The 27,273-nt window shown below is 45.1% G+C and overlaps 1 protein-coding gene across 3 annotated transcripts in view; it reads left to right on the top strand.

Moving 5' to 3' along the window:
* The window catches only part of SFSWAP (splicing factor SWAP), an 89,224-nt gene that overhangs the window by 17,713 nt on the left and 44,238 nt on the right, over positions 1-27,273 (top strand). For all 3 annotated transcript variants that reach the window (XM_068562550.1, XM_068562549.1, XM_068562552.1), the window contains exons 8-11: positions 22,906-23,146; positions 24,156-24,287; positions 24,807-24,900; positions 25,844-26,015. In XM_068562550.1, the coding sequence (XP_068418651.1) occupies positions 22,906-23,146; positions 24,156-24,287; positions 24,807-24,900; positions 25,844-26,015 (639 nt within the window). The remainder of the gene's footprint in view (positions 1-22,905; positions 23,147-24,155; positions 24,288-24,806; positions 24,901-25,843; positions 26,016-27,273) is intronic.

Genomic DNA, 27,273 nt, shown 5'->3' with positions numbered 1-27,273 from the left:
ATTATCAGGTCTTTTTAAAATTATTTTATTCAGAGGTTAAATACTGAATGAGAAGAACCTTTAGCAAAGCCACGGGAATTCATCTGTTCAGCCTACTTCACAGGGACATCTGATACAATGAATTTATAAAGCTTGTCACTCTCAGAGATTGGAGGGTCAGCCTGAGGTTAATTCCCTTTTAAAATGTACGCTGCTTGTTACTTCAGGAAGAAGCTTTTGTTAGAAATGATAACTGTCTCCTTTTGCAATTCCCGTCTGGCACTGGCGTGCCATGTGTAATTTTGATGTGCTAAATTAACATTTTTAGACTTCAAAAATCAGTTACTTGAGTGAACTTAATGCATGTGTCTTTAAAAAAATCTCTTAGAGAACTCAGATAATTTCTTTAATGCATAAATCAAGTTAAATCTAGTTTCTTTGAACATTCGAATCAAAGAGCAGATCTGGTGCGGTCTCATCTTACCCGCCGGTTGGTTCCAGGCCGGGGGTGTGATGGGCGTCAGAGTGGGCGGTAATCCCTGCAGCGCTTTGTAAATCACTCCTCATGCCTCCCGGTGGGGCTCTCAGTACAGATAGCGCGTCCGCCCGGGTGAAGCCCGTGAATCGCGAGTTGGGTATGACCGGGAGCTTCTGCCCCCATCTTTACCTCAGTCCAGGGTATAAGCTCACTGAGTGGGATGTCTCTGGCTTCCTTTTTCCTTGCTTTCTCTTTTCAGACCTGTCTTTGAATTTGCACAAGTTGAATGCAGTGTCCCTGCGCCTCCTCTAGATTTCTAGAGCTATTAAACTTCTTGCATCGGAAAGGAATAAAAATTCAGGGTTGAGTGGCCATTATCAGGTTATTCGCGCTGCTTATCACTAGTGTGTGTGCAGTTAACTATGAGGTCGGTGATGGCTCTGTGTTTCTACACACCCTGTAGGACTGGGCAGGGGAGTAGCCGAGAGAGGCCACTCCGTGACTCGGGATTTCACTGCGAGGTCCCACGCTCTGATTGTCGACCATGGCCTGGGCCGAGTCACGGCCGGCTGGAGGATGAGAGGGGTGGGCAGGACCCAGGGAGCCTGGAGCCCCATGGCTTCAGTCCCTCCTGCCACTCATTAGGGGCCCCAGAGGCCAGGGTGACCCTTGGCAACCTCTCCCCCAGGGGAAATCCCACCCTTGCTCTGTGCAAACCCTGCAGGCCAGTGCATGGGCGGGATGTCCCGGTTCCCTCCCTGGCCCCTGACCCCGGCCGGAGGTGCTCCAGCAGCGGGGGCACCAGTTAGGAACCAGCTCTTCCCCTCGATAAAATAATTGTTCTGACAGTCATCTTCTCCTTCACACATGCAAGGGTGACAGCCACGAGCAGGAGAGGCGGTATGGGGGTCACGCCTGGTGCTGGGCACGCGCGCTGCGTTGAGGGCCAGCCTCACGTGTGCCCAGGCCAGTGGAGATGAAGGAGGGAGTCGGTGCCGACAGAGGGTGTGCTGCTGAGACTTGGGTTTCAGCCGTGCCACAGGGCCGGGACCAGGTTCTGGGATTTCCAGAGAAGCAAGGAACCTAGCGTGTTTAGGTGAAACATCTCAACTTACAAATGTCAGTAGTGAATTCATATTTTGTAAAAATACAAGGCGTATTTTGTAAAAATACAAAACGTAAGGCAAGCCAGATGCTACTCATAGGTGCCCGCGTCCAGCCTCTGCCGTGGGTGCAGGAGGGTACCTGGGCAGCGGGACAGAGGGAGGTCGCAGAGCTTCTCTGTGGAGACCGTGCTCGGCAGTAGTCAGCTCTGCCCAGAAGCTGGGGAGGGGCTGTCAAGTGTCCTTCAGATTTCACACAGATTTGAACGCATCGTGCCGGGAAGTGAGAGCAGTTTCGTTAAAATGGGGAGGACAAAAGCCAGACTCCACCCGGGTGGGAAGTGAATGGGTGGTGTAGAACTGGAGACCTGAGCACGGGCCGCTTTGTGAAGAGGGGAGGGGCAGTGCCTAGTGGAGAAAATGTTCCCTGAGAGCCCTGCCTCCAGGATCGGCCCCTTGGGTTGCCATGACAACAGCCCATCTAGCATCCGGGAGTCATAGGACGGGAGAGGTGGCCTTAGAATTTGGATCTCGATCAGAAAAATGCCTAGAAGAAATGAACACAGACACCTGTACTTGGGTTCTCAGAGATGTTTTTATTTGTGACTAGAGTCTATGGTTATCTTAAAAAATAGCAAGCAAGAATATGAAAAATTTGAAAAAGAGGCAAATAAAGGCGACATGGCCCATCAGATAATAAAATGAGATGTTACAATAGATGTCCTTGGGAGGCCTAAGTAATTGGTGGTTTACAGAAAATCTGTGATTAAAACAGGTCTAAAAATGCTCCGTACGTACGTGCCTGACATGTGCTGCTGTTGACCCGCTTCTGACGTGGGCCACGGCCTCGCCTCTGACGGACGTCCTCACCACAGCCAGCCTGAGTTCTGTGAGGTGAGGTGCACGCCAGGCGCCCAAGAGCAGAACCCCAGGCTTTCAGTGTCTTAACTTCAAGGCTTTCACAGTTCTTTCTCCCTCCTTGGGTTCCACAACGGTTTTTTGTTTTTGTTTTTTAAGCAATTGGTGTTTTATCCGATCTTTTCAAAGGATTCAGTTTCATTTTCACAGAATCAGTAATTCTCTTTTCTCACTCAGATTTCATCTGTTTCCATAAATTTTAATTAAATATGTAATTACAGTACGTTTAACCAGAAAAAGTTTAAGTGAAAAACTCTGCTGGTAAAAGCAGAAAGGTTCAGCATTCTAAAGAGGAGCGTCCTGGCCTGGTGTGTTAGTGCCTCCGGGGGCCTCCCCAGCCCAAAACCCAGGAGGCTCTTCAGAGGGAAAGGATGAATGAGCCCCCCAGAGACAGGTTCAAACAAGGAAGGACTGGCTTATGAAAAGCATGGTGTCGGGGAAAAGCGATTCGGAAAACAGATCCCATTAGAGCCTCACCTTTTATCCAACAGCAAAACTACTTCCAGGTGTAAGTGCCAGATGTGAGAGTTCTCAGGAAAGTAACAACCTTTTTTTTTTTAATTTATTTTATTTATTTAGTCTTGGCTGCGTTGGGTCTTCATTGCTGCACGCAGGCTTTCTCTAGCTGCAGCGAGCGGGGGATACTCTTCATTGTGGTGCACAGGCTTCTCATTGCGGTTGCTTCTCTTGTTGCGGAGCACAGGCTCTAGGCTCGCGGGCTTCAATAGTTGTGGCATGTGGGCTCAGTAGTTGTGGCTTGCGGGCTCAGTAGTTGTGGCGCACGGGATTCGTTGCTCCGCGGCATGTGTGATCTTCCTGGACCAGGGCTCGAACCCGTGTCCCCTGCATTGGCAGGTGGATTCTTAACCAGTGCGCCACCAGGGAAGCCCGAAAATAACGGAACAAGAATCATCTATTTTAAGCCAACAGACATTATATTCAACTAATGGAAAAAACAAAACCGTTGAGAGAGCAGAAGAAACTAACAGACAAACAGCTTTTACAGTCAAATAGGAAAAAAAACTTATAGCCCAGTAGAAAAATGAACTGCAGTGTGAATAATTCACAAAGGTAAAAATGACCGTACAATGTTTTTTAAAGGTTTAACCCTTGCTGCTCACTCAAATGGCATTGTATCTGCTGACTTTGGAACCTGACCTCCGTGGAAAATAAAATCCCACATTTCATTTAAATCAGGCTGCAGCAGATACATGAAGAATCCAAGACTTTTTGTTATGGTGGAAAAATATCCATTCGCAGGCACACAAGAACACTTTGAAATTAAAAGTCTTAGGATAAAATCGACGTTTCTGGGCTGTGGAAAATGTTGTTTCATGTATACCTGTTTGAATTTCTTAGTAATCATAGAGATTAACTAAAAGAGAGACATGCCATCTTTCAGCTGTCACGTAAGCAAAGAAGGAAAAGGTCGACATCATGTTGCTGGTGGGAGTGTTAGACTTGTGGAGGGCAAGCTGGCAGTGTAGACCAGAACCTAAACTGCGCGCCTTTGACCCAGAACTGAGCTTATATGTGTGAAGACTGAGCTTACAAGAATGTTCATTGTAAGAACGATTTTTATTAGCAGCCAAAGACTGAGATGCCCTGTGTGTCCCTCAGGGAGGACGAATGGAGTAGAGTTAGGGCACAGCGGCATCTGGAGGCTCTGCCTGGGGCTCCTGGTGGGCGAGGGTGCGGCCGAAGGGGGCGTTTGGTGTGAGACTGGAGGGGCAGGTAAGAGACTGGTACCAGCGGTGCGCTTAGAAGAGGGTGCAGGGCGAGGCGGTGACTCCTTCCCTGTCCATTTGTACTGCTTTGAACCTTCGGAAAAATTACAGATTTGTGTGATGCTCACTTGAAACACTCGTATCCTGAGTTAATTCTTTGCAGGTTTGAGATTTTAATGGCAAAACCGTTTTGTCAGCTCTCCCTGTATGTATCCTGTTGAGGCTGAAGCAGTCCTTGTGACAGCTTGTGTCCCAAACAGAGGCTAGGGAGCCCACCTGCTGGGGCCCATCCAGGCAGCTGGAGTCACTGAGCTTTTCCGTCTCTTTACATTACTTGGTGTTTAATAATCACCTTAGAATGTACTCAGTCGTCCCTTGTTATTTACTTTCTGCTGATTAGAGGTTTTCCTAGATTTGGCAGTCTAGGAAGAAAAGCATCTATTTTTATTTTAAAAGAATTTTTTTCTAGAAGCTCCTTAAATATAGATATGTGAAACTTAAACAATCTGTGTCATTTGTGAGCCTGACAGGGAACTGTCTTTCATGCTGTTTTCTGTTATTATTTAGCTGTCTTCTGCTATTTAGCTATAAATCCTTGCAAAAAAGCATAATAAAAAAATAAATTATGCCGGAATCAGTAATGCTGAAATACTACCCACTATTACAGCATGCGGGTTTTTTTAAATAAAATGCCAGCTCGGTTTTTTTGATGTTTCGGTCTATAAATAGCTTAAGTGAAATTAAACCACATCACGTGGCTGCAGTAGATATTTTCATGCTTCTTCCCAGTTTTTAAAATGTGGTTTTGCTATTGTTTTTAGCTTTTCTTTTCTGCAAAGTCATGACCTTGAAATGCTTTACTTACCTTCCAAACTCTTTTTTAGAAATAGCTGTACTATAATTCAAGAGAAGTAAAAGGGAAAAAGTAAAAATATTACCCAAGATGCCACCATCCAGAAATAGCCATTTGTAACATTAGGTGAGCATCATTGGCACAGTGAAAAAGACTGAGATATTGTGGGAAAAAGGGGAAAAAAAGAAAGCTCATATCTTTAGAATACAAAGATAATTTCTATGCAAAGATAGATTAAAAAGTTGATGTATAGTTAGAAATATTGGTGTTAAAGTGGAAATAAGCTTTATAATTTTGCTTGAATTTAGCTGAAGAACTGTAATCAAAATGAAAATGAAGTAATTCCTGAACTTCAGTTAAAAGTTTCTTCCATACCTCAAGAATTCAGTTCTAAAAGGAGAACATCAGAGAGGTTGGAATTGTAGGGGTTTTTTCAAGCTATATGTTTTTTATCTTAGACGTTATTAATCAACTAAGAAACTAGAGAAAATTCAGCGCTAGTAAAATGCCTTCCCTTCACCCCTCCCCTAACTGCTGGGTTTTTTTTTAAGAAATACTGTGTTTAGATGGTGAGAGTTTAAAGTAGTCTTTACATTCTGTTCTTTTCCCTGGTTGGTTAGTCTGAGTTCTACGGATTAGTTTTTTTGTCAGAGCATCTCTCTTTGAGTTCTTTATCTGATTCGTTTCTTGGTCGTTTGAATTTCATAAACAAGTAAGTTTTTACAAGGGTTCCATTTCATGCATTCTTGAAAAGTCCCTGCCATCGACCCTGGTGTAGAAAGGAAAACTTGCCTGGGTATAAAATACTTGGGTTGTATTTTCTTTCTCTGAGATCTTGTAAACTGGAATCTCACATGGTCCTTCCTATCAGAGAAACCTGGGTTGGCTGACTTCTGCCACTGACTAGTTGAGTGAGTGAGTTGGTTGGTTTTCATTAGTTGCTCCTGGGTGCTGTTCTCTGAGATCTTATGTTTGAAAATGTCTGCTGCCCTTTGACATAAATAGCAACTAGGCAGAGAATAGTACACTTAGTCACACTTGCCTGGAACTTGGGAGCGTTGCTGCATGTTGCTGTGGAAGGGGCGAGGCCAGCTCCATCTTCCCCTCCCTCACCCCTTAAGGGCTTGCTTTTTCTGCCTGGATACCTAAAGAATTCTTTTTGCCCTTAAATTTTAATAACTTAATCAGCATAAAGCCCCCAGTTTTCCTGGAATTTATTTTGTACCCTTTCAGTCAAAGATGCAGTTCCCATTTCAGGGAAAGTATTTTCTATTATACCTCTGAATGTCTTTTAAAAGACACCAGTTTCCTTATTTTGGATCATCTTTTTCTTCCATATCTGTCATTTTCTTTTCTTTTTTTTTTTTTTTTAATCTGTTTCTCTTTGGCATTCAGCATGATTACATCCTCTTCCTGTCCATCTTCTCCTTGGTTGGTGACTTGATGTTTTTCAGCTGTGACTATTCTGTTCCTTATAGTCAATAATGGTGGTATTTTGGTCCTCAGTTTGTTTTCTAAACTCCCCAGCAGGTTTGCAGACCTTTTCTGTAAAGGATGTAAGCGTTTCCAGTGTGGCAGCCGAGCAGCCTCTGCGGCAGCTGCTGGTGCTGGTGGAGCATGAAAGCCACACTGACCGTCGGGAACGAGGGCACGTGACTGAGCCCTAATAGAACTTGATTGATGGACACCGAACCTTGAATGTCATAGAGTGTTTACATCGTGGAATGGTGTTTTGTTGGGTTGTTTTGGTTTTGTTTTTGAACCGTTTGAAAATGTGAAACCATCCTGAGCTCTCCCGAGCTGGGCTGAAGCAGGCACACAGCCCCAGTTCCTGACCCTGCTCAGCAGGATCCCTTCCGTCTCATCGCTTGTTTTACTTCCTTTTCTTTGTGCTCAATTGAATTCCTGTCTCTCCGAATTCATCCGTGGCCCGAAGAACTCAGAGGTTGCTTGGGCTCTGTTTCCTTCCCGACGCAGCTCTTCACTGTTGGCGTGGCATGTTCCTCGCTGGGCTCCTTTCGCTGGGCCTTGTCCTTTACGCCTTCCCCCGCTCAGGTCGGCAGCTCCGTCCAGACCTTTCATCCCAGCACTGGCCACCCCTCCTAGACACCGTCCTCACCTGCCCTGAGATGCTCTGTCGTCCCTCCCAAGTGCAGCTCCCCTGGAGACTCCGTTCTCTGCTCTCACGAGGTCCCCAGAACGCCCTGGAGCAGATGTCCTTCCCCCAGTCGGGGGTCCAGGGGAGACTTCTGACAGCACAGAGCCCCGGCCGCCGGCTCCCACCTCCCATACCCCTGAGGCTTTGCCTCACCCTGAGCTCCTGGTCTCACGCTTGAGCCGCCTGATTTTTCCACCCGGACTCTCCAGAACCTGTTCTTATGTAACTTGCTTCCAAAACCTCCATACGGTATAAAAAATTCAGGTCATTTTGCTTGAGGGTCACTGATGAAGACTTTAAGTAATGGCTGGAGACAAGGCATCTCGAGAAGCAAAAAAAAGAGCAGTTGCTTTTCAACACTGGCCTTAAAGTTCCTGAGTCACCCATTCATGTATCTAAAACGGATCCATTTGGGTGGTTTCCAGTGAGTTTACAAGTGAGAAATTCTCCGTGTCACTACGGAAGTCTTCAGATTTTCCTCTTCCAGTTTGGTGACAGCAAAACAAGTCTCCTTTTGTTTGGGGATTCTTTTTCCCTAAACACAGGGCTGTCTGTGTGTCACAGTGAAGGAAATTAAGCAGGGTGGCTACCGTGAGCCCATGGTGAGCTTCCGTCTTCTCCAGCGTCTGGCTCCTGAGCCCTTAACGGCCGTCGGCCACCGCCACTCACTGTGGCGAGGGGAGCCTCAGGGTTTTTAGACACGGTATGTGCTGATCCAGATGGTGAAAGCTTTTAAGTATTTGGGGGATGGGGAGGGTCATAATATATTATTTTCTAATAAATTTATTTGTTTGTTTGTTTGTTTTTGGCTGCATTGGGTCTTCGTTGCTGTGCACGGGCTTTCTCTAGTTGCAGCAAGCAGGGGCTACTCTTCGTTGCGGTGCGCGGGCTTCTCATTGCGGTGGCTTCTCTTGTTGTGGAGCACGGGCTCTAGGTGCTCGGCTTCAGTAGTTGTGGCTCGCGGGCTCTAGAGCACAGGCTCAGTAGTTGTGGTGCACAGGCTTAGTTGCTCCGCGGCATGTGGGATCTTCCTGGACCAGGGCTCGAACCCGTGTCCTCTGCATTGGCAGGCGGATTCTTAACCACTGCGCCACCAGGGAAGTCCCAGGGTCATAATATTTTTTTTACTTAAAAACTGTGGACGTAGAATTTGAGGGAGTTTTTGGTTTGACTGTAGTTTTCCCTTGCAATTGTGTATGATACACAATTGTATCATAGATTGTGTATGGTAGAGAGCTAGTAGGTAAGTGCTCTGCCTAGAGCTAACGGTGGCCAGAAGGGGTTTTTAAGGAACTTCTGAAAATTATCCCAGTCCAGGCGGTGAAGCCAGAAGGCTTGAGAACAGACATCAAGAGACAGTTGAGTGGATACGAGAGTTTTAAGAAAAGGGATAGAGAGGGAGGTTTCAGCTTTGATTTCTCTCATTCTACTTCTGAAGCACCTTGAACGTTTTTAATATTCCCTGGGATTATTGGGCACTTTCCTCACCCTTGAAAATGCAGAATTCAGTGACAATTTTGCTTACCATTGAATTGTGTTGTTGATGCATAATATTTAAACTCCTATAGTTTAACCTATCCTCTGGTAAAGGTTTTCAGTGTGAGAAAGCGTAACTCTTAACTGTAGGCAGAAGAAGATTCTCCGATCAAGTAGACTGGGTTTTTTTGTTTTTTTAAATAAATTTATTTATTTGTTTTTAGTTTTGGCTGTGTTGGGTCTTCATTGCTGTGCACGGGCTTTCTCTAGTTGTGGTGAGCAGGGGCTACTCTTTGTTGCGGTGCGTGGGCTTCTCATTGTCGTGGCTTCTCTTGTTGCAGAGCATGGGCTCTAGGCGCACGGGCTTCAGTAGTTGCAGCGTGTGGGCTCAGTAGTTGTGGCTCGCAGGCTCCAGAGCACAGGCTCAGTAGTTGTGGCGCATGGGCTTAGTTGCTCCGCGGCATGTGGGATCTTCCCGGGCCAGGGCTCGAACCCGTGTCCCCTGCGTTGGCAGGCGGATTCTCAACCTCTGCGCCACCAGGGAAGTCCGACAGCTGTTATTTCTTGAGCTGTTGGCCGCTGGCGCCAATCTGGACAGGCCGTGTTCCCAGCCTGTAAGCCGGGGTGCTCCGCTGACTTCCATTCATTGCTTTCCTGTGTTGTTAGTGCTGTCCTCTCCTTGTTTGTTTGTTTACTCCTGTATTTTGCTGGAGCACGTCCTCCAGTAGTTTGCGAAGAAAGGATACACAGGAAGACCGTTTTTTTTGATCCTTGAGTGTCTGAAGATGCCCTAATTCTCCTCTCACTCATGGTAGGTCATTTGGATGGGCCCAGAATTGTGGTTTGAATATTGCCCTTCAGAGTTTGGAAGGTTCCAGGCCACCATCTCCTAGAAGCCTTTGCCCTGTGACATTCCAGTTCCTGTTCTTCCACATGTGACTTGAACATTCACTGAACAAACTGGCATCGCGGGCAAGCCATGCTGGGAAGAGCAGTGCACGGTGTTCCCTCCATCGTGGAGCAGAATGAGTGAGACCCCTGGGGAGTCCGCAGTGCTGGCGGACGGAACCAGGGAGGCCCTCGAGCCAAGGCTTCCGGGGCCCAGAGGCCTGAGGAAGCCCGGGTGAGGCCCGATTTGGGTAGCCGGGGGGGGGGCGGGGGGGGGCATGGGGCCCGAGGCAGGTGCCTCACAGAAAGGGAACGTGGCTGGGGCCTTGATGGGAGTGACGCGGCTGGGCGGGCAGTATGGGGGCTCTGGCTAGTCTAGGAAGGGGTCCCTGGAGCCTCTAGGGCAGCAGCCGGAAGGGCTCTGGTTCCCGGGAGGCGGGTATGGGTCCGAGAGAAACCACGGAGCCCGGGCTGACTCAGCGGGAGGAGGCGCGGCCGCAGGAAGCAGGAGCGGCGGTGTGTGGGCACAGCTGTGTTCTGGACGCCGTCCCTTTGAGAGGTTTATGAGATGTCCCAGTGCGCGTGTCGAGCAGGCACTTAACATACCAGTTCAGCTCAGGGCTGGAGATAGCAGTTCTGGAACCAGCAAGTGTAAGTAGGATTTAAAGCCGTTGAAGTTAGTAGGGAAGTCCCAAGGATGCAGGTGGATGGAGACTGGTTGGTCATCCAGTGGCGGAGGCCGGGGGGCCAGGCGCTGCCCGGGGTGGGCAGGGGCACTGTGGGCGGGCGGGCGGTCTTGCTGCTGCTGCCCAGGCCCGCTCAGCTGGTAGCACAGGGCGGGCGGTCTTGCTGCTGCTGCCCAGGCCCGCTCAGCTGGTAGCACAGTGCTTCTTTTTCACGATCTCGTGTGGATAAAGTAGATCGGTCTTTTAAGAGTATACTTATTTTTCTCCATGGAACTCAGGAAAGCTATTTTCTTTCATTCTTTTTTTTTTTTATAAATTTATTTATTTATTTATTTATTTTTGGCTGTGTTGGGCCTTCGTTCCTGTGCAAGGGCTTTCTCTAGTTGCGGCGAGCGGGGGCCACTCTGCATCGTGGTGCGCAGGCCTCTCACTATCGCGGCCTCTCTTGTTGCGGAACACAGGCTCCAGACGCGCAGGCTCAGTAGTTGTGGCTCACGGGCCCAGTTGCTCCGCGGCATGTGGGATCTTCCCAGACCAGGGCTCGAACCCGTGTCCCCTGCATTGGCAGGCGGATTCTCAACCACTGCACCACCAGGGAAGCCCTCTTTCATTCTTAATACAGACACACGTTTATATTTCTGAACTGACAGCAGGGATTGCTGACCAGCCAGCTGATCTCCAAGAACCCTTCCAAGGCTGACATTCTCTTCTGAGAGTTAGATTTATACAAGATTAAGATCACATACAAGGATCAGTAAATTGGCTCTGATTTTTGCAAGAAGCCTGTTGAATAGAAGGGCTTTGGAAGGTAATTAGGCAGGTCTGTCTGACCCTGGGTTCCGCAGCTCTGTACGTTTCTAAGCGCACGGAGTGTCAGGGAGGAAGTGCTTAAGAATGTGCCGGTGGTTTTAAGCAGCTTGATCTTTCCACACAACTATGCCTGCCCTTGGGAAGTGTAGGCACCCGTTGACATTTCTGTCTTAGATTTATTTGGAGTAGGCATGTTTTAATAAACATTATCATGATGTTTATTAAAATCACATCGGCATTTCACTTTGTGTAAAACCCAATCCCCTCTTGAAAAATTCAACAGAGAGTCCTGAGAACAGCAACAGCCCTAGTAGGAGTCTCATGCCTTGGAAGCCCGGTGAGAAGTGGGACTGCGGGCGCCCTTTGGGACCCTGCACACCGCCCCACCCCGTGTCTAGGACAGGACGGCGAGCTCCAGGGAGCCAGACCTCTGTCTGTCCTTTGCCCCGTCTGGTCCAGCGATTCTCAAAACTTAGCATTCATGAGAATCTCTGAGTTGGGAGCTGTACACAAAGACACATGTTCTCTAGTTGGTAGTCATTTTAAAGGGTTTCCAGTTCAAGGATTTCAAGAGCTGTGAGGCCCCGCTGCAGCGACGAGTGCACATCTGCAGTGTCTGCCACGGGGTGGTGTCAGCGGGCTGGCTTCCCGCCCTCGCGGAATGCCTCAGCACGCGCCTTGCCGTCAGCGGGCTTCGCTCGTGACACGCTCCTCTGGTGCCCGCTCTAACCTGGGAGCTGTGCAGCCTCCCTCTCACTGCTTTCAAGGTGCTTTGCCTTCTGTGACCACAGCCCTGATTGCAGAGAACTGCCCCAGGGAGGTGTGTGCAGGCGGGCAGGGCAGGGGCCTCCTGGGGCGGGAGGTGGTTCTGGAGGTAAAAGCTTTGGTTTACTTGAAGTACAACTGCTGTACAATGTTATGTAAGTTATAGGGGCCAACACGGTGAATCACAGCTTTTAAAGGCGATACTCCATTTATAGTTATTATAAAGTATTGGCTGTATTCCCTGTGCTGTGCAATATATCCTTGTAGCTTATTTATTTTATATGTAATAGTTTATGCCTCTTAATCTCCTACCCTTGTCTTGCCCCTCCCCCTTTCCCTCTCCCCACCGGTAACCACCAGTTTGTTCTCTGTATCTGTGAGTCTGCTTCTTTTTTATGTTTACTCATTTTAGCTTTTAGATTCCACATATGTCATGTCATACAGCATTTGTCTTTTTCTGTCTGACTTAATTCACCAAGTGTAATACCCTCCAGGTCCATCCATGTTGTTGCACATGGCATTATTTCATTCTTTTCTATGGCTGAGTAATATTCCACTGTGTGAGTGTGTGTGTGTTTGTGTGTGTGTGTGTGTGTATACACCACATCTTCTTTATCGACTCATGTGCTGATGGACACTGAGGTTGCTTCCATATCTTGGATATTGTAAATAATGCTGCTTTGAAAGTTAGGGTGCATGTATCTTTTCAAATTAGTGTTTTCATTTTTTTAGATATATATTTATTCGATTTTAAGGGGTTTTTTTGTTTGTTTTTTGTTTTTTATAATGTGGTATTTTTTTTTCCTAAGGTTGTGTGTTTCTAAGATGCCTATTCTCTTTTTTTTTTTCACACACACACACACACACACACACTGTATTTTATTTTTACAAGAGATAAATAGACTGACATCAAGCATTGTACATGGATGACCACAACAAAAGCAACAATGATTGCAATTACCAAACATGAAACACACTCATACTACGTCATAATATTGACATTCAGTCCAGTAATCCTCCACTGTAGCAGCTCCTTTACTTTGCAGTGAAAATTGATTTGTATATTCTTTGCCTCTGAGTCCTTGTGGGATTTTTTTTTTTTAATTCAGACAGAAAGTCACAAAAATTATACTCATCCTCATCAGTTCACTCAGTCCCATGTAATTAATTTTTTTTTCATCTTGATCTTTTGTTAGCACTTTTATGTGTTCATCAGTTTTTCATTAAGAGTTCTGAAAATGCTTATTCATTCAGTTCAGCAGTACAGTCAGTTACCAGAAACCTGTACTTGTCAGAGTCTTTTCCATGAATTTCTTGAAGATGAAACCCTTTTACAGGAACATATTTGCAAAGGCATCAGAGTACACCCAGAACTGTCTGTAAATGACAAAAGACTTAAAAATGACCACGGTTAAAGATCTGATGAAAGTTCATAATAATGCAGTTGACAAGAAAATTAGTTATTTCTGAGATATACATTTTAAAGTAATAACTAGGATTATGACTTATAACATTATACCAGAACATATAAGATTTTTAGAAATTTCATGTAATGTCTGAAACATTTATATTAACATATTTCCATACAAATAACCCAATAAAAGTTTAGTATTAGTTGTTTTGTTTGTTTGTTTTTTTATACTGCAGGTTCTTATTAGTCATCAATCTTATGCACATCAGTGTATACATGTCAATCCCAATCGCCCAATTCAGCACACCACCATCCCCACCCCACCGCAGTTTTCCCCCCTTGGTGTCCATATGTCCGTTCTCTACATCTGTGTCTCAACCTCTGCCCTGCAAACTGGCTCATCTGTACCATTTTTCTAGGTTCCACATACATGCGTTAATATATGATATTTGTTTTTCTCTTTCTGACTTACTTCACTCTGTATGACAGTCTCTAGATCCATCCACGTCTCAACAAATGACTCAATTTCGTTCCTTTTTATGGCTGAGTAATATTCCATTGTATATATGTACCACAACTTCTTTATCCATTCGTCTGTTGATGGGCATTTAGGTTGCTTCCATGACCTGGCTATTGTAAATAGTGCCGCAATGAACATTCGGGTGCATGTGTCTTTTTGAATTACGGTTTTCTCTGGGTATATGCCCAGTAGTGGGATTGCTGGGTCATATGGTAATTCTATTTTTAGTTTTTTAAGGAACCTCCATACTGTTCTCCATAGTGGCTGTATCAATTTACATTCCCACCAACAGTGCAAGAGGGTTTCCTTTTCTCCACACCCTCTCCAGCATTTGTTGTTTGTAGATTTTCTGATGATGCCCATTCTAACTGGTGTGAGGTGATACCTCATTGTAGTTTTGATTTGCATTTCTCTAATAATTAGTGATGTTGAGCATCTTTTCATGTGCTTCGTGGCCGTCTGTATGTCTTCTTTGGAGAAATGTCTATTTAGGTCTTCTGCCCATTTTTGGATTGGGGTGTTTGTTTCTTTAATATTGAGCTGAATGAGCTGTTTATATATTTTGGAGATTAATCCTTTGTCCGTTGATTAGTTTGCAAATATTTTCTCCCATTCTGAGGGTTGTCTTTTCGTCTTGTTTATGGTTTCCTTTGCTGTGCAAAAGCTTTGAAGTTTCATTAGGTCCCATTTGTTTATTTTTGTTTTTATTTCCATTACTCTAGGAGGTGGATCAAAAAAGATCTTGCTGTGATTTATGTCAAAGAGTGTTCTTCCTATGTTTTCCTCTAAGAGTTTTATAGTGTCCAGTCTTACATTTAGGTCTCTAATCCATTTTGAGTTTATTTTTGTGTATGGTGTTAGGGAGTATTCTAATTTCATTCTTTTACATGTAGCTGTCCAGTTTTCCCAGCACCACTTATTGAAGAGACTGTCTTTTCTCCATTGTATATCTTTGCCTCCTTTGTCATAGATTAGTTGACCATAGGTGCGTGGGTTTATCTCTGGGCTTTCTATCTTGTTCCATTGATCTGTGTTTCTGTTTTTGTGCCAGTACCATATTGTCTTGATTACTGTAGCTTTGTAGTATAGTCTGAAGTCAGGGAGTCTGATTCCTACAGCTCCGTTTTTTTCCCTCAAGACTGCTTTGGCTATTCGGGGTCTTTTGTGTCTCCATACAAATTTTAAGATGATTTGTTCTAGCTCCATAAAAAATGCCATTGGTAATTTGATAGGGATTGCATTGAATCTGTAGATTGCTTTGGGTAGTATACTCATTTTCAAAATGTTGATTCTTCCAGTCCAAGAACATGGTATATCTCTCCATCTATTTGTATCATCTTTAATTTCTTTCATCAGTGTCTTATAGTTTTCTGCATACAGGTCTTCTGTCTCCCTGGGTAGGTTTATTCCTAGGTATTTTATTCTTTTTGTTGCAATGGTAAATGGGAGTGTTTCCATAATTTCTCTTTCAGATTTTTCCTCATTAGTGTATAGGAATGCAAGAGATTTCTGTGCATTAATTTTGTATCCTGCAACTTTACCATATTCATTAATTAGCTCTAGCAGTTTTCTGGTGGCAGTTTTAGGATTCTCTATGTATAGTATCATGTCATCTGCAAAGAGTGACAGTTTTACTTCTTTTCCAATTTGTATTCCTTTTATTTCTTTTTCTTCTCTGATTGCCGTGGCTAGGACTTCCAGAACTGTGTTGAATAATAGTGATGAGAGTGGACATCCTTGTCTCGTTCCTGATCTTAGAGGAAATGCTTTCAGTTTTTCACCATTGAGAATGATGTTTGCTGTGGGTTTGTCATATATGGCCTTTATTATGTTGAGGTAGGTTCCCTCTATGCCCACTTTCTGGAGAGTTTTTATCATAAATGGGTGTTGAATTTTGTCAAAAGCTTTTTCTGCATCTATTGAGATGATCATATGGTTTTTATTCTTCAGTTTGTTAATACGGTGTATCACATTGATTGATTTGCGTATATTGAAGAATCCTTGCATCCCTGGGATAAATCCCACTTGATCGTGGTGTATGATCCTTTTAATGTGTTGTTGGATTCTGTTTGCCAGTATTTTGTTGAGGATTTTTGCATCTATATTCATCAGTGATATTGGTCTGTAATTTTCTCTTTTTGTAGTGTCTTTGTCTGGTTTTGGTATCAGGGTGATGGTGGCCTCATAGAATGAGTTTGGGACTGTTCCTTCCTCTGCAATTTTTTGGAAGAGTTTGAGAAGGATAGGTGTTAGCTCTTCTCTAAATGTTTGATAGAATTCACCTGTGAAGCCATCTGGTCCTGGACTTTTGTTTGTTGGAAGATTTTTAATCACAGTTTCAATTTCATTACTTGTGATTGGTCTGTTCATATTTTCTGTTTCTTCCTGGTTCAGTCTTGGAAGGTTATACCTTTCTAAGAATTTGTCCATTTCTTCCAGGTTGTCCATTTTATTGGCATAGAGTTGCTTGTAGTAGTCTCTTAGGATGCTTTGTATTTCTGCGGTGTCTGTCGTAACTTCTCCTTTTTCATTTCTGATTTTATTGATTTGAGTCCTCTCCCTCTTTTTCTTGCTGAGTCTGGCTAATGGCTTATCAATTTTGTTTATCTTCTCAAAGAACCAGCTTTTAGTTTTATTGATCTTTGCTATTGTTTTCTTTGTTTCTATTTCATTTATTTCTGCTCTGATCTTTATGATTTCTTTCCTTCTGCTAACTTTGGGTTTTGTTTGTTCTTCTTTCTCTAGTTTCTTTAGGTGTAAGGTTGGATTGTTTACTTGAGATTTTTCTTGTTTCTTGAGGTAGGCTTGTATAGCTATAAACTTCCCTCTTAGAACTGCTTTTGCTGCATCCCATAGGTTTTGGGTCGTCATGTTTTCATTGTCATTTGTCTCTAGGTATTTTTTGACTTCCTCTTTGATTTCTTCAGTGATCTCTTGGTTATTTAGTAACATATTGTTTAGCCTCCATGTGTTTGTGTTTTTTACATTTTTTTCCCTGTAATTCATTTCTAATCTCATAGCGCTGTGGTCAGAAAAGATGCATGATATGATTTCAGTTTTCTTAAATTTACTGAGGCTTGATTTGTGACCCAAGATGTGATCTATCCTGGAGAATGTTCCGTGCGCACTTGAGAAGAACGTGTAATCTGCTGTTTTTGGATGGAATGTCCTATGAATATCAATTAAGTCCATCTTGTTTAATGTATCATTTAAAGCTTGTGTTTCCTTATTTATTTTCATTTTGGATGATCTGTCCATTGGTGTAAGTGAGGTGTTAAAGTCCCCCACTATTATTGTGTTACTGTCAATTTCCTCTTTTATGGCTGTTAGCAGTTGCCTTATGTATTGAGGTGCTCCTATGTTGGGTGCATATATATTTATAATTGTTATATCTTCTTCTTGGATTGATCCCTTGATCATTATGTAGTGTCCTTCCTTGTCTCTTGTAACATTCTTTATTTTAAAGTCTATTTTATCTGATATGAGTATAGCTACTCCAGCTTTCTTTTGATTTCCATTTGCATGGAATATCTTTTTCCATCCCCTCACTTTCAGTCTGCATATGTCCCTATGTCTGAAGTGGGTCTCTTATAGACAGCATATATATGGGTCTTGTTTTTGTATCCATTCAGCAAGGCTGTGTCTTTTGGTTGGAGCATTTAATCCATTCACGTTTAAGGTAATTATCGATGTGGATGTTCCTGTGACCATTTTCTTAATTGTTTTGGGTTTGTTTCTGTAGGTCCTTTTCTTCTCTTGTGTTTCCCACTTAGAGAAGTTCCTTTAGCATTTGTTGTAGAGCTGGTTTGGTGGTGCTGAATTCTCTTAGCTTTTGCTTGTCTGTAAAGGTTTTGATTTCTCCATCGAATCTGAATGAGATCCTTGCCGGGTGGAGTAATCTTGGTTGTAGGTTCTTCCCTTTCATCGCTTTAAGTATATCATGCCGCTCCCTTCTGGCTTGTGGAGTTTCTGCTGAGAAATCAGCTGTTAGCCTTATGGGAGTTCCCTTGTATGTTATTTGTCATTTTTCCCTTGCTGCTTTCAATAATTTTTCTTTGTCTTTAGTTTTTGCCACTTTGATTACTATGTGTCTCGGCGTGTTTCTCCTTGGGTTTATCCTGTATGGGACTCTCTGCGCTTCCTGGACTTGGGTGGCTATTTCCTTTCCCATGTTAGGGAAGTTTTCGACTATAATCTCTTCAAATATTTTCTCTGGCTCTTTCTCTCTCTCTTCTCCTTCTGGGACCCCTATAATGCGAATGTTGTTGCGTTTAATGTTGTCCCAGAGGCCTCTTAGGCTGTCTTCATTTCTTTTCATTCTTTTTTCTTTAGTCTGTTCCGCAGCAGTGAATTCCACCATTCTGTCTTCCAGGTCACTTACCCGTTCTTCTGCCTCAGTTATTCTGCTATTGATTCCTTCTAGTGTAGTTTTCATTTCAGTTATTGTATTGGTCATCTCTGTTTGTTTGTTCTTTAATTCTTCTAGGTCTTTGTTAAACATTTCTTGCATCTTCTCGATCTTTGCCCTCATTCTTTTTCCGAGATCCTGGATCATCTTCACTATCATTATTCTGAATTCTTTTTCTGGAAGGTTACCTATCTCCACTTCATTTAGTTGTTTTTCTGGGGGTTTTTCTTGTTCCTTCATCTGGTATATAGCCCTCTGCCTTTTCATCTTGTCTGTCTTTCTGTAAATGTGGTTTTTGTTCCACAGGCTGCAGGGTTGTAGTTTTTCTTGCTTCTGCTGTCTGTCCTCTGGTGGTTGAGGCTATCTAACTTGTTTTTGTTTTTAATATTTATTTATTTGGTTGCGCCGGGTCTTAGTTGCGGCAGGCGGGGTCCTTAGTTGTGGCTCACTGGCTCCATAGTTGAGGCATGTGACCTTAGTTGTGGCATGGGAACTCTTAGTTGTGGCATGTGGGATCTAGTTCCCTGATCAGGGATTGAACCCTGGGCCCCCTGCTTTGGGAGCGCGGAATCTTAACCACTGCGCCACCAGGGAGGTCCCTGATTTTTAGTTTTTTGAGAAACCTCCGTACTGTTTTCCACAGTGGCTGAACCAATTTACATTCCCACCAGCAGCATATGAGGGGTCCCTTTTCTCCACATCTTCACCAACCTTTGTTATTTGTTGGAGGTAAACCTTAGGAGGGGCTTCACAGCAGGCAGAAGACACTGTTTGGAGGTGCCCCTGGCACCTGCAAATGAAATGAAGGGCATGATACTGTTCACCATAGAAATGGGGGGCAGGCCAGGCCAGGCGTGGCTCCGGGCTGAGGTTGGCCTATCACTGTCACATCCGCCCCGGGCCTCAGTGTCTGCGGGGAAAAGGACAGAAACAACCTTCTCCCTAAAATCTGTTCATCTATGACATCCCGCACATGAAATGGGAATCTGGGAGAAACAGTGCATAATTGGAATTGGCTGCACTCTTGGGTCCTCAGCTGTGGCGTTGCCCTGAGCAGGCACCACGCAGCAGGAAAGCCTGCATTCTCAGCTCACCACGCCTCAGGCGTTTCATGGCCATCAGGGTTATTTTTGGATGCAGAGGGATTTTCAAATTCCTGTTCACCTTTGCAAGGTGTAATTAGAATTTGTTGGAAAGGACTCACAGAGCGCGTGCGTAAGAAGTGAGAGGGCATCCTGCGTGCGTCGTCCGTAGGTTTCTGCTTCCAGTCTGTCCTCCTCTGCAAGATCCCCAGGGCACGTGCCCTGGGCTGGCTTTCTAGCGTGGGAATCCCTGCATCCGGAGTGAGACTTGGCTCAAGGCTTAGGAGATGCCTTCAGGTTTGGAGGCTTTGTTTGATTTTCACACATGGAAATGGAGCCTTTTCTCTTTGTGAGCTCAGCTATGCATTTAAATGTTTTCCTTATATTTTACAAGCATTTTTAGGTATTTGTAATGGGTGAGTTCCTGAGTTAATCTGCCATCTTTCTGGCAGGGTTATTTTTAGACTTTGTTTTAATTTAATGTGATGTGTGGCTCAGGTACAGACTGATGGTTAATCTGCATGTTCATTTTTTCAAAGGGATGATCCTTGGTTTTGAAAATAATTTATTCACTTCTGTTACATAAAGAATGCATTAAATTGCAATTGCATAATATATAGTTGACACTTAACTGTAAACTGTTTTTTTCTAATCCATACGCCTCATTGGTTGTAGCTACGACTTTGAGATGTATTTTGGCCTGTTTTCAGGCCAGAGGCTGGCCGCCTGGCATAGGAAGGACATGGAGTGTCTGTCCCGTCCTTGAGATGTGACACTGGGCGGTAGCGGCTCTTGCTGCCCCTCCCGAGACAGGGGGTGCTCTGTGGGCGGGGCTACGCTCTGGTCTTGCCCCTGCTGCCTCACCCCTCCTCCGTGGCGGTGTCTGTGCCCCGGGGTGAGAAGAAGGGCCCCCGTCGCTCGACCGAGTGTGGGGTGAGTGGGGAAGTCGTTCCATCATTTCAAGGAGGATGATACAGCTCACAGAAGCCTCTGTTCATATTTGAATACCTAATTGGGTTAGGAGAAGCTTATATTTGAAGCATCGAATCCGTCTGTCCACCCAACAAATTCTGTGTGCTGAGTGCTGGGGTTACAGAGCAAACGTGTCTTTCCTGCCCTCTGCCCCCGCCTTCCTTCAGAGATATGGTTTGAATGTCTCTGTGCTGAAGATCACACAGAGAGGATACTGAGGCCACTCATCTTTTTTTGAAAATGTGGAATATTGTGGCGAACGTGAACAGTGGTTGGTGCACAGCATCGAGCCAGCGATTCACAGCTTGGGAGTTCAGACATGTATAATTCATAGAAAGTAAGTCGTTACCAGCTGCGGATATGCCTGCAGCACATGTGAGTGATGCAGTCGTTCCAGCCGAGAACGGAAAGGCTGGGGTGTAGCTGTCAAGGACAGGTTGTGAGCTGCTGCACCACTGACACCTTCCCCACGGCGCTTCCGTGCTGGAAACCGGAGTCAGTGTAAAAGCTCTCACTATTTGCAGATGTTTTTGTTTTAAAGTAAATTAATTGAAGATCAAAATAAAGTTCCTTAATGAGAAAAATCTTTCACCATGCTCTAATGAAGAGGAAATTAAATCTCTGTGTAGTCAGAACCAGTTGCTTATCTACAACAGGATTAGAAATTTAAATTCTTAATTAGTTCATTGGATCTTCTGTGATTTCACTGGTTTTGAATATTTTTCCCCCAAAATAAAAAATGAATAAACTTACAGGAATTTTGATTGTTTTAAAAAATGGGCTCTATCTTACAGATACTTGCATGGGTGGGCAAAATATATAGGAAGTTATTGTACTTCACTGTTTATAATAATAAAGCCCCAAATGATCTCAGTGTCCGTCAGGACTTCTTAAATCAGTTGCAGTACGTCTCTGTGCTGGGGTGAAGGCACGCAGGGGTTACAGAGCAGCACAGCTTTGTAGACAAGATGACTTCCAAGACAGGTGTTTGTTTGTTTATTATTGAAGTATAGTTAACTTACAGTGTTGTGATAGTTTCTGGTATACAGCAAAGTGATTCAGTTACATGTATATAAGAGATACATACCAGATTCATTTATATGAATGTTGTATATAAAATATATTCTTTTTCAGATTCTTTTCCATTATAGTTTGTTACAAAATATTGAATATAGTTCCCTGTGCTATACAGTAGGACCTTGTTGTTTATCTATTTTGTATATAGTAGTTTGTAGCTGCTAACCCCAAACTCCTAATTCATCCCTTCCCTCCCTCTTCCCCCTTTGGTATTGTTCTCTATGACTGTGAGTCTGTTTCTGTTTTGTAAATAAGTTCATTTGTATCGTATTTTAGATTCCACATGTTAGTGATATCATATGATATTTGTCTGTCTTTTTGTCTTAGTTCACTTAGTATGATAATCTCTAGTTCCATCCATGTTGCTGCAAGTGGCATTATTTCATTCTTTTTTATGGCTGAGTAATATTCCATTGTATATATGTACCACATTTTCTTTATCCATTCCTCTGTCGATGGACATTTAGGTTGTTTCCATGTCCTGGCTATTGTAAATAATGCTGCTATGAACACCGGGCTGCATGTGTCTTTTCCAGTTAGAGTTTTCTCAGGGTATATGCCCAGGAGTGGGATGGCTGGATCATACGGTAGTTCTATTTTTAGTTTTTAAAGGAAAGTCCATACTCTTTTCCATAGTGGCTGTACCAATTTACATTCCCTCCTACACTGTTGGTGGGTTCCCTTCTCGCCCCATCCTCTCCAGCATTTATTATTTGTAGACTTTTTAATGATGGCCATTCTGACTGGTGTGAGGTGGTACCTTGTTGTATTTTTGATTTGCATTTCCCTAATAATTAGCGATATCCAGCATCTTTTCATGTGTTTATTGGCCATCTGTATGTCTTCTTCGGAGAAATGTCTGTTTGAGTCTTCTGCCCATTTTTTGATTGGGTTGTTTGTCTTTTTGTTACCGAGCTACATGAGCTGTTTGTATATTTTGGAAATTAAGGCCTTGTCGTTCACATCACTTGCAGATGTTCTCTCCCATTCTGTGGGTTGCCTTTTCATTTTGTTTGTGGTTTCCTTTGTGTGCTTATTAAGTTTGATTAGGTCCCATTTGTTTATTTTTGCTTTTGTGTCTTGCCTTGGGAGACTGACCTAAGAAAACATGGCTGCGATTTATGCCCAGACAAATGTTTAAATGAGAAAAGTAAGGAGTGGAGAGAGCGGAGAGCTGGTGTCAAACGGGGAAGCCAGCGAAGGGTGTTTAGTCCTCAAACGGGTCATCTCACAGGCCACACAGGAAGGGAGCCAGTGCTGCTGGACAGTGGACTTTGTCCTAATCTGCCCGCTCTGCAGTCAGGGAGGACATCAGTTGTGGAGTAGGAAGGTCCACGTTGGGCTGCCTTGAATGTCCCCGTGCATGTTCACTTTCCATCGTCCCTGGGTGTGTGTCCGGGCACTGCCTGATTCTTCCAAACTGTGTGTCACCTGGGCAGCCTTTCTTATATCAGAAAAACAAAACGATGTGGTTGACATTGGACAGAAGTGACATTGCATTTGGAAAAGTGTCCCTTTTTTACTGCATTGTGGATACTCACCAACTAGCCTGTCATTTGCCGCTCTCACGCCCCCAAAATGTGTCTTTTCACAGCAACAGTGGCAGCCGTGTACTACAGCTACTACATGCTGCCCGACGGTACCTACTGCCTGGCACCTCCCCCTCCAGGGGTTGACGCAGCCACTTACTACAGCACCCTGCCTGCCGGCGTGGCCGTGTCCGGCTCTGCTGGAGTGACAGCCACGGCCCCGCCCCCTCCGGGGACCACGCCACCACCCCCCCCAAGCACAGCAGAGACGAGTAGTGGGGTGACCTCCACCACCATCACCACAAGGTATGCTCTCACCTCTGCTGGTCACCTGGGGCACCTGTGTTCTTGGTTTGGGCTTCTTTACAGTGTGCGTCACGTAGAGGGTCTCTGTTATCCGAGTACTTATTATCCAAATCCCCAAGTTACAGGGTTGATTGGGCAGCAGAAGCTGTCATAACGTGAGCGCTCGTGGCAGTGAGGTCTAAGCACTGGGAAAAGGAGTTCCCAGTTACCATCCCACGGCACGGCCCTGAATCCAGCATCTGCTCTTCCCTGTGTGCCGCCGTCTCGGTGGGGCAGTACTAGGCACAGTCAGTGTGAAGTGAAGCCCAGTTTCTGCAAGAATTGCAGGATTTCATAAAGCTGATGCAAGTGAATCTCTCACGAGCGGTTAGGAAATGAGGGTGTGGCTGTTAGTCCAGCGAACCACTGAATAACAGAGCCGGCAAGGCAGGGACTGGAGCCCCGGCACCTGTCCTGGGCAGCATGGAGGGGGCTCCGCGTGTCTGTGGGTGAGCGAGCACGTTATACGAGGCACTGGCATGTCTCAAGCTGGAAAGACGCTCAGGAAACTTGACGGAACACTTGGATAGTTCCCACTTTCTGATCGTGCTAAGAAAGTCAAACATGAAATGAAGGGTGATGAATCACGCTAGCCAGCATCCTTTCATGTATATGTGACAAAAATTCACACTTGGTTTGTTCTTGGTTGTTTCTAAGAATTAACAATTGGGGGGAAACGTGAGGAGAGAAAAGGTGAACCTATTTTCATGCCCTTAAGTGGCACTTCGAGTAAAACCCCTGTGTTCATCATTGGCAGTGATATTTTGGTCCCTGTTTCGAATGGATTGACTTTGATTAGTTTTCTGTAGTCCCAGTCATTTCAGATAAGGGCCTCCCTGTCTGTGTGTAACTTACCTGCCGGTGTGAACCGAGACAGTGCAAGTCCCCCAGCAGCCTTGCTGGCCGCCCCCCTGCCGCTGATCTGGAGGAGGGCCTGGCACTGTGGGTGTGACCCCGCTCTCCTCTGCAGTGCACTTGCTTCCGTGGCCGCCATCATCCCCCCGCCCCCCGACATTCAGCCCGTGATTGACAAGCTGGCAGAGTACGTGGCCAGGAACGGCCTTAAGTTTGAGACCAGCGTTCGTGCCAAGAATGATCAAAGGTGAGTGAAGGAGTTTATGTGGGGTAGATGAATGGTATTTGGGGTTTAGTTTAGCTTCTTTTTTTAATCTAGCTACATAATTGTTTATATATATATATATATATATGTATATGTATCTTTTATCCTTATGTGTTTAGATAAATATATCTTGTTAAATTACTTAGAGTTGGGGTGGTGGTCTTTTTTATTGTTATTTTTTGTTTGTTTGTTTAATTTGTTTTGCTTTGTTTTTTAAAAATGTTGAACCTACCTAAAATAAAAAGCTGGAATTCATGCTTTTCAAGAATCTGCTGTGGAAATTTAGACACACACTGCACTTTGTTTTTTTAATCAAATAATGTTCCATGCTCGGGTCGTAACATAACAACAGGAGGCCGTGGTCGCGACGTGATCTGTGTGATCCGCCAGGGTCAGTCACTGCGAAGCCTTAGAGCAGCAGGTGTGGTCTGTCGGAGCCGAGGGGTATCACAGTGAGCGAGCGTGTCTTGCTGAATGACTCGTCCCCTTCTCTGTTCCTAGGTTTGAGTTCCTGCAGCCGTGGCACCAGTATAATGCCTACTATGAGTTTAAGAAGCAGTTCTTCCTCCAGAAAGAAGGGGGCGAAAGCGCTCAGGTACGTGTCTGGGAAGAAGTAATCCTCGGGATGTGCACTAACAGGGTTGGTTGGTTTTACACTCACTTTTAGGTGTAACGTGTGTCTTGCATTTGCCGAGTTTAACTTTTCCCACCTTTCTTGTTTTACATCTGTTGAAATCTTTGACCCGTATTCATAGTTCATTGATGATCATTTGTCCAGAATGTTGTGAACAAAGTAATCCTGTCTCTTCAAGCATTTGGTGTTTTGGTTGGCTGTTATTTTTAACTACTTTGGATGGAAGCTGTGTATTATACTTCTGTTGTGTTAACGTGTACTTAAATGCCTAAGTGTAACCACAGGTGCTCCCAGCTGACGGGCTGGAGCCACACAGGTGCTGCCCACCCACTGGCCTCGAGCGCCCCCTGCCAGCAGCTCGCCTCACGACTCCCATCCCTGCAAACGTCCGCACGCTTGGTTCTCAGGCACCTGTTGGAAGCATTTCCTCCTGTCCTTGTAATCCTCTCTTCTGCCTCTCCTCTCCTTTCCTCAATTACATGGACACCCGAATGTCTTTCTAAAACCTGTTTTGGTAGAGAGATGACGTAGGCTTTGCGTATCAGTGGATCTCTCCAGGCTTTTTTCTCTGACTGCTCAAACTGAAGGAAGTAGACTCATCTGTAGGTGCTGGGCATAATTTGGTGTTCTGACCGTGTTCTCAGCGATCAGTCTCCAAGGAAGAGGCAGTGGGCGTTTGGTCCCCAAACCAGCACTCCAGGGAGAGTACCTCCTTCCACTCCTCTGTTCATTCTGCTGCATCAGAAGATAGTACATCTGAGTTAGCAAGTATATTCCCTGGTGTTACTTAGGCAGTAACGTAGCCGTGCTGTTGTCCCGTGAAATGTATGTACTGCATATCTTTTCTGGCAAATCCCGTGTCATTTCCAATGGAGCAGTTCAGAGTCACGCTTACCCTCTGCAGGCTGTGTCAGCACCGGAAGAGGCTCCTGCAGAGTCTGCTCCTGAAAAGCCGAGTGACGCTGGGGAGGATAGTGTGTCTGAAGATGTGGCCGACGCAGGGGGCAGAGGTGGCTCCTCGGGGAAGAAGGAGGCGGCGTGCAGCAAAGCCGTCCCCGACGGGAAGCTGGTGAAAGGTACGCTGCCCTCGCTGCCGAGGGTTCCGGTTTTGACCTGGTACCTCACAGGTGTCACTTCAAATTAGCAAGGAAGAACGCTGGACCGCTTAAGGTCAGGTGCCTTTAGCCACAGGACAGGAGGAAATGGCTGCCCCTTTTAAGTTGCTGTTATTAATAAAACTTGCTTACTTCATAGTACTTTCCTGATTTCGGGTTTGGGGTCATTTGGATATAAGCTCATCTTAGGTATGCGTTTGTTTAACAGCCTGTTCTAGCAATTTAATGGAAATGTTTAGAATATTTCAAATAATGTTTTCTAACCCCCCCCCCCCTTGGACTTCTGAAACTATATGCAAACTAGTGCCAGTGGAATTAGTTTTCTTTATTTGTTAAGGCAAGTCCCTTGAGGGTCTCTACCAGGCGGTATTCCACTCGCTCCGTTTCAGTTACCTACTCTTATGTTCTTGGGAGGAGTTTTTCGTCTACCAGGACAGACATACATGAAAGGAGCAAATATAAATACATAGAAAGAAAAAAAAGCTGACACAGGCACGTTAGCAGGGAGCTCTGTGGTTGGACGTGTGAAGAAGCAGTGAGTTGCACCAGGTGGGAATGAGAAGGGCTGTGCAGGGGGAAGGGGGCTCCCAGAGACAGAGGAGCTCCCAGGCGGGACGGCGTGGTCTGAGCCGTGTGGCCTGTTCAGAGACGGGAAGTGGTCTGAGGGACCCGGGTGTCCAGGGGGGCACACCTGCCAAGGTAACCGTGGCCAGCTCGTGGGGCTCTGCCTTCCTGGCGGGTCCCGGGGCTTCCAGCAGGGGCAGCACACCTTACGGCTTAGATCAGAGGAATCCCTTTATGCAGTATGGTGAGTGTGTGAAGGGATCGAGGCAGAGAAGCCGTGCGGGAGGTTCGGGGTGGCGCTGGTGGCCTGAAGTGGAGGAGGGGTCGTGGCCGGGCGGTGCAGGAGCCAGTGCCCGGGTTGAAGGAAAGGCAGAGGAGATGCAGGATGGGCGGATGGGCCAGGATTGCAGGAAGGCCTTTTCTGTGCATACAGATGCCTTTTCTGATACAAAGATGGCGATCAAGAGTAACCAAAATGACCCAGATGGGTAACTGGGAAACTTCAGTGATTTAGGAAAGCATGGAAGTACCCGTGAGCCTCTCAGTCCGGGAGGTCACCTGAGCACACGTGTTTAATCCCTCACCCTTCCCAGCCGCCTTCATCTCTCATTGGAATAACCAAAGGAACGTATTAGTAAGGAGAGAGTAAAAACAG

Source organism: Eschrichtius robustus, chromosome 14 (assembly GCF_028021215.1).
Source record: "Eschrichtius robustus isolate mEscRob2 chromosome 14, mEscRob2.pri, whole genome shotgun sequence".
Classification (NCBI taxonomy): domain Eukaryota; kingdom Metazoa; phylum Chordata; class Mammalia; order Artiodactyla; family Eschrichtiidae; genus Eschrichtius; species Eschrichtius robustus.
The sequence above is the reverse complement of the archived record's forward strand: the minus strand, read 5'-3'. Positions and strand labels throughout refer to the sequence as shown.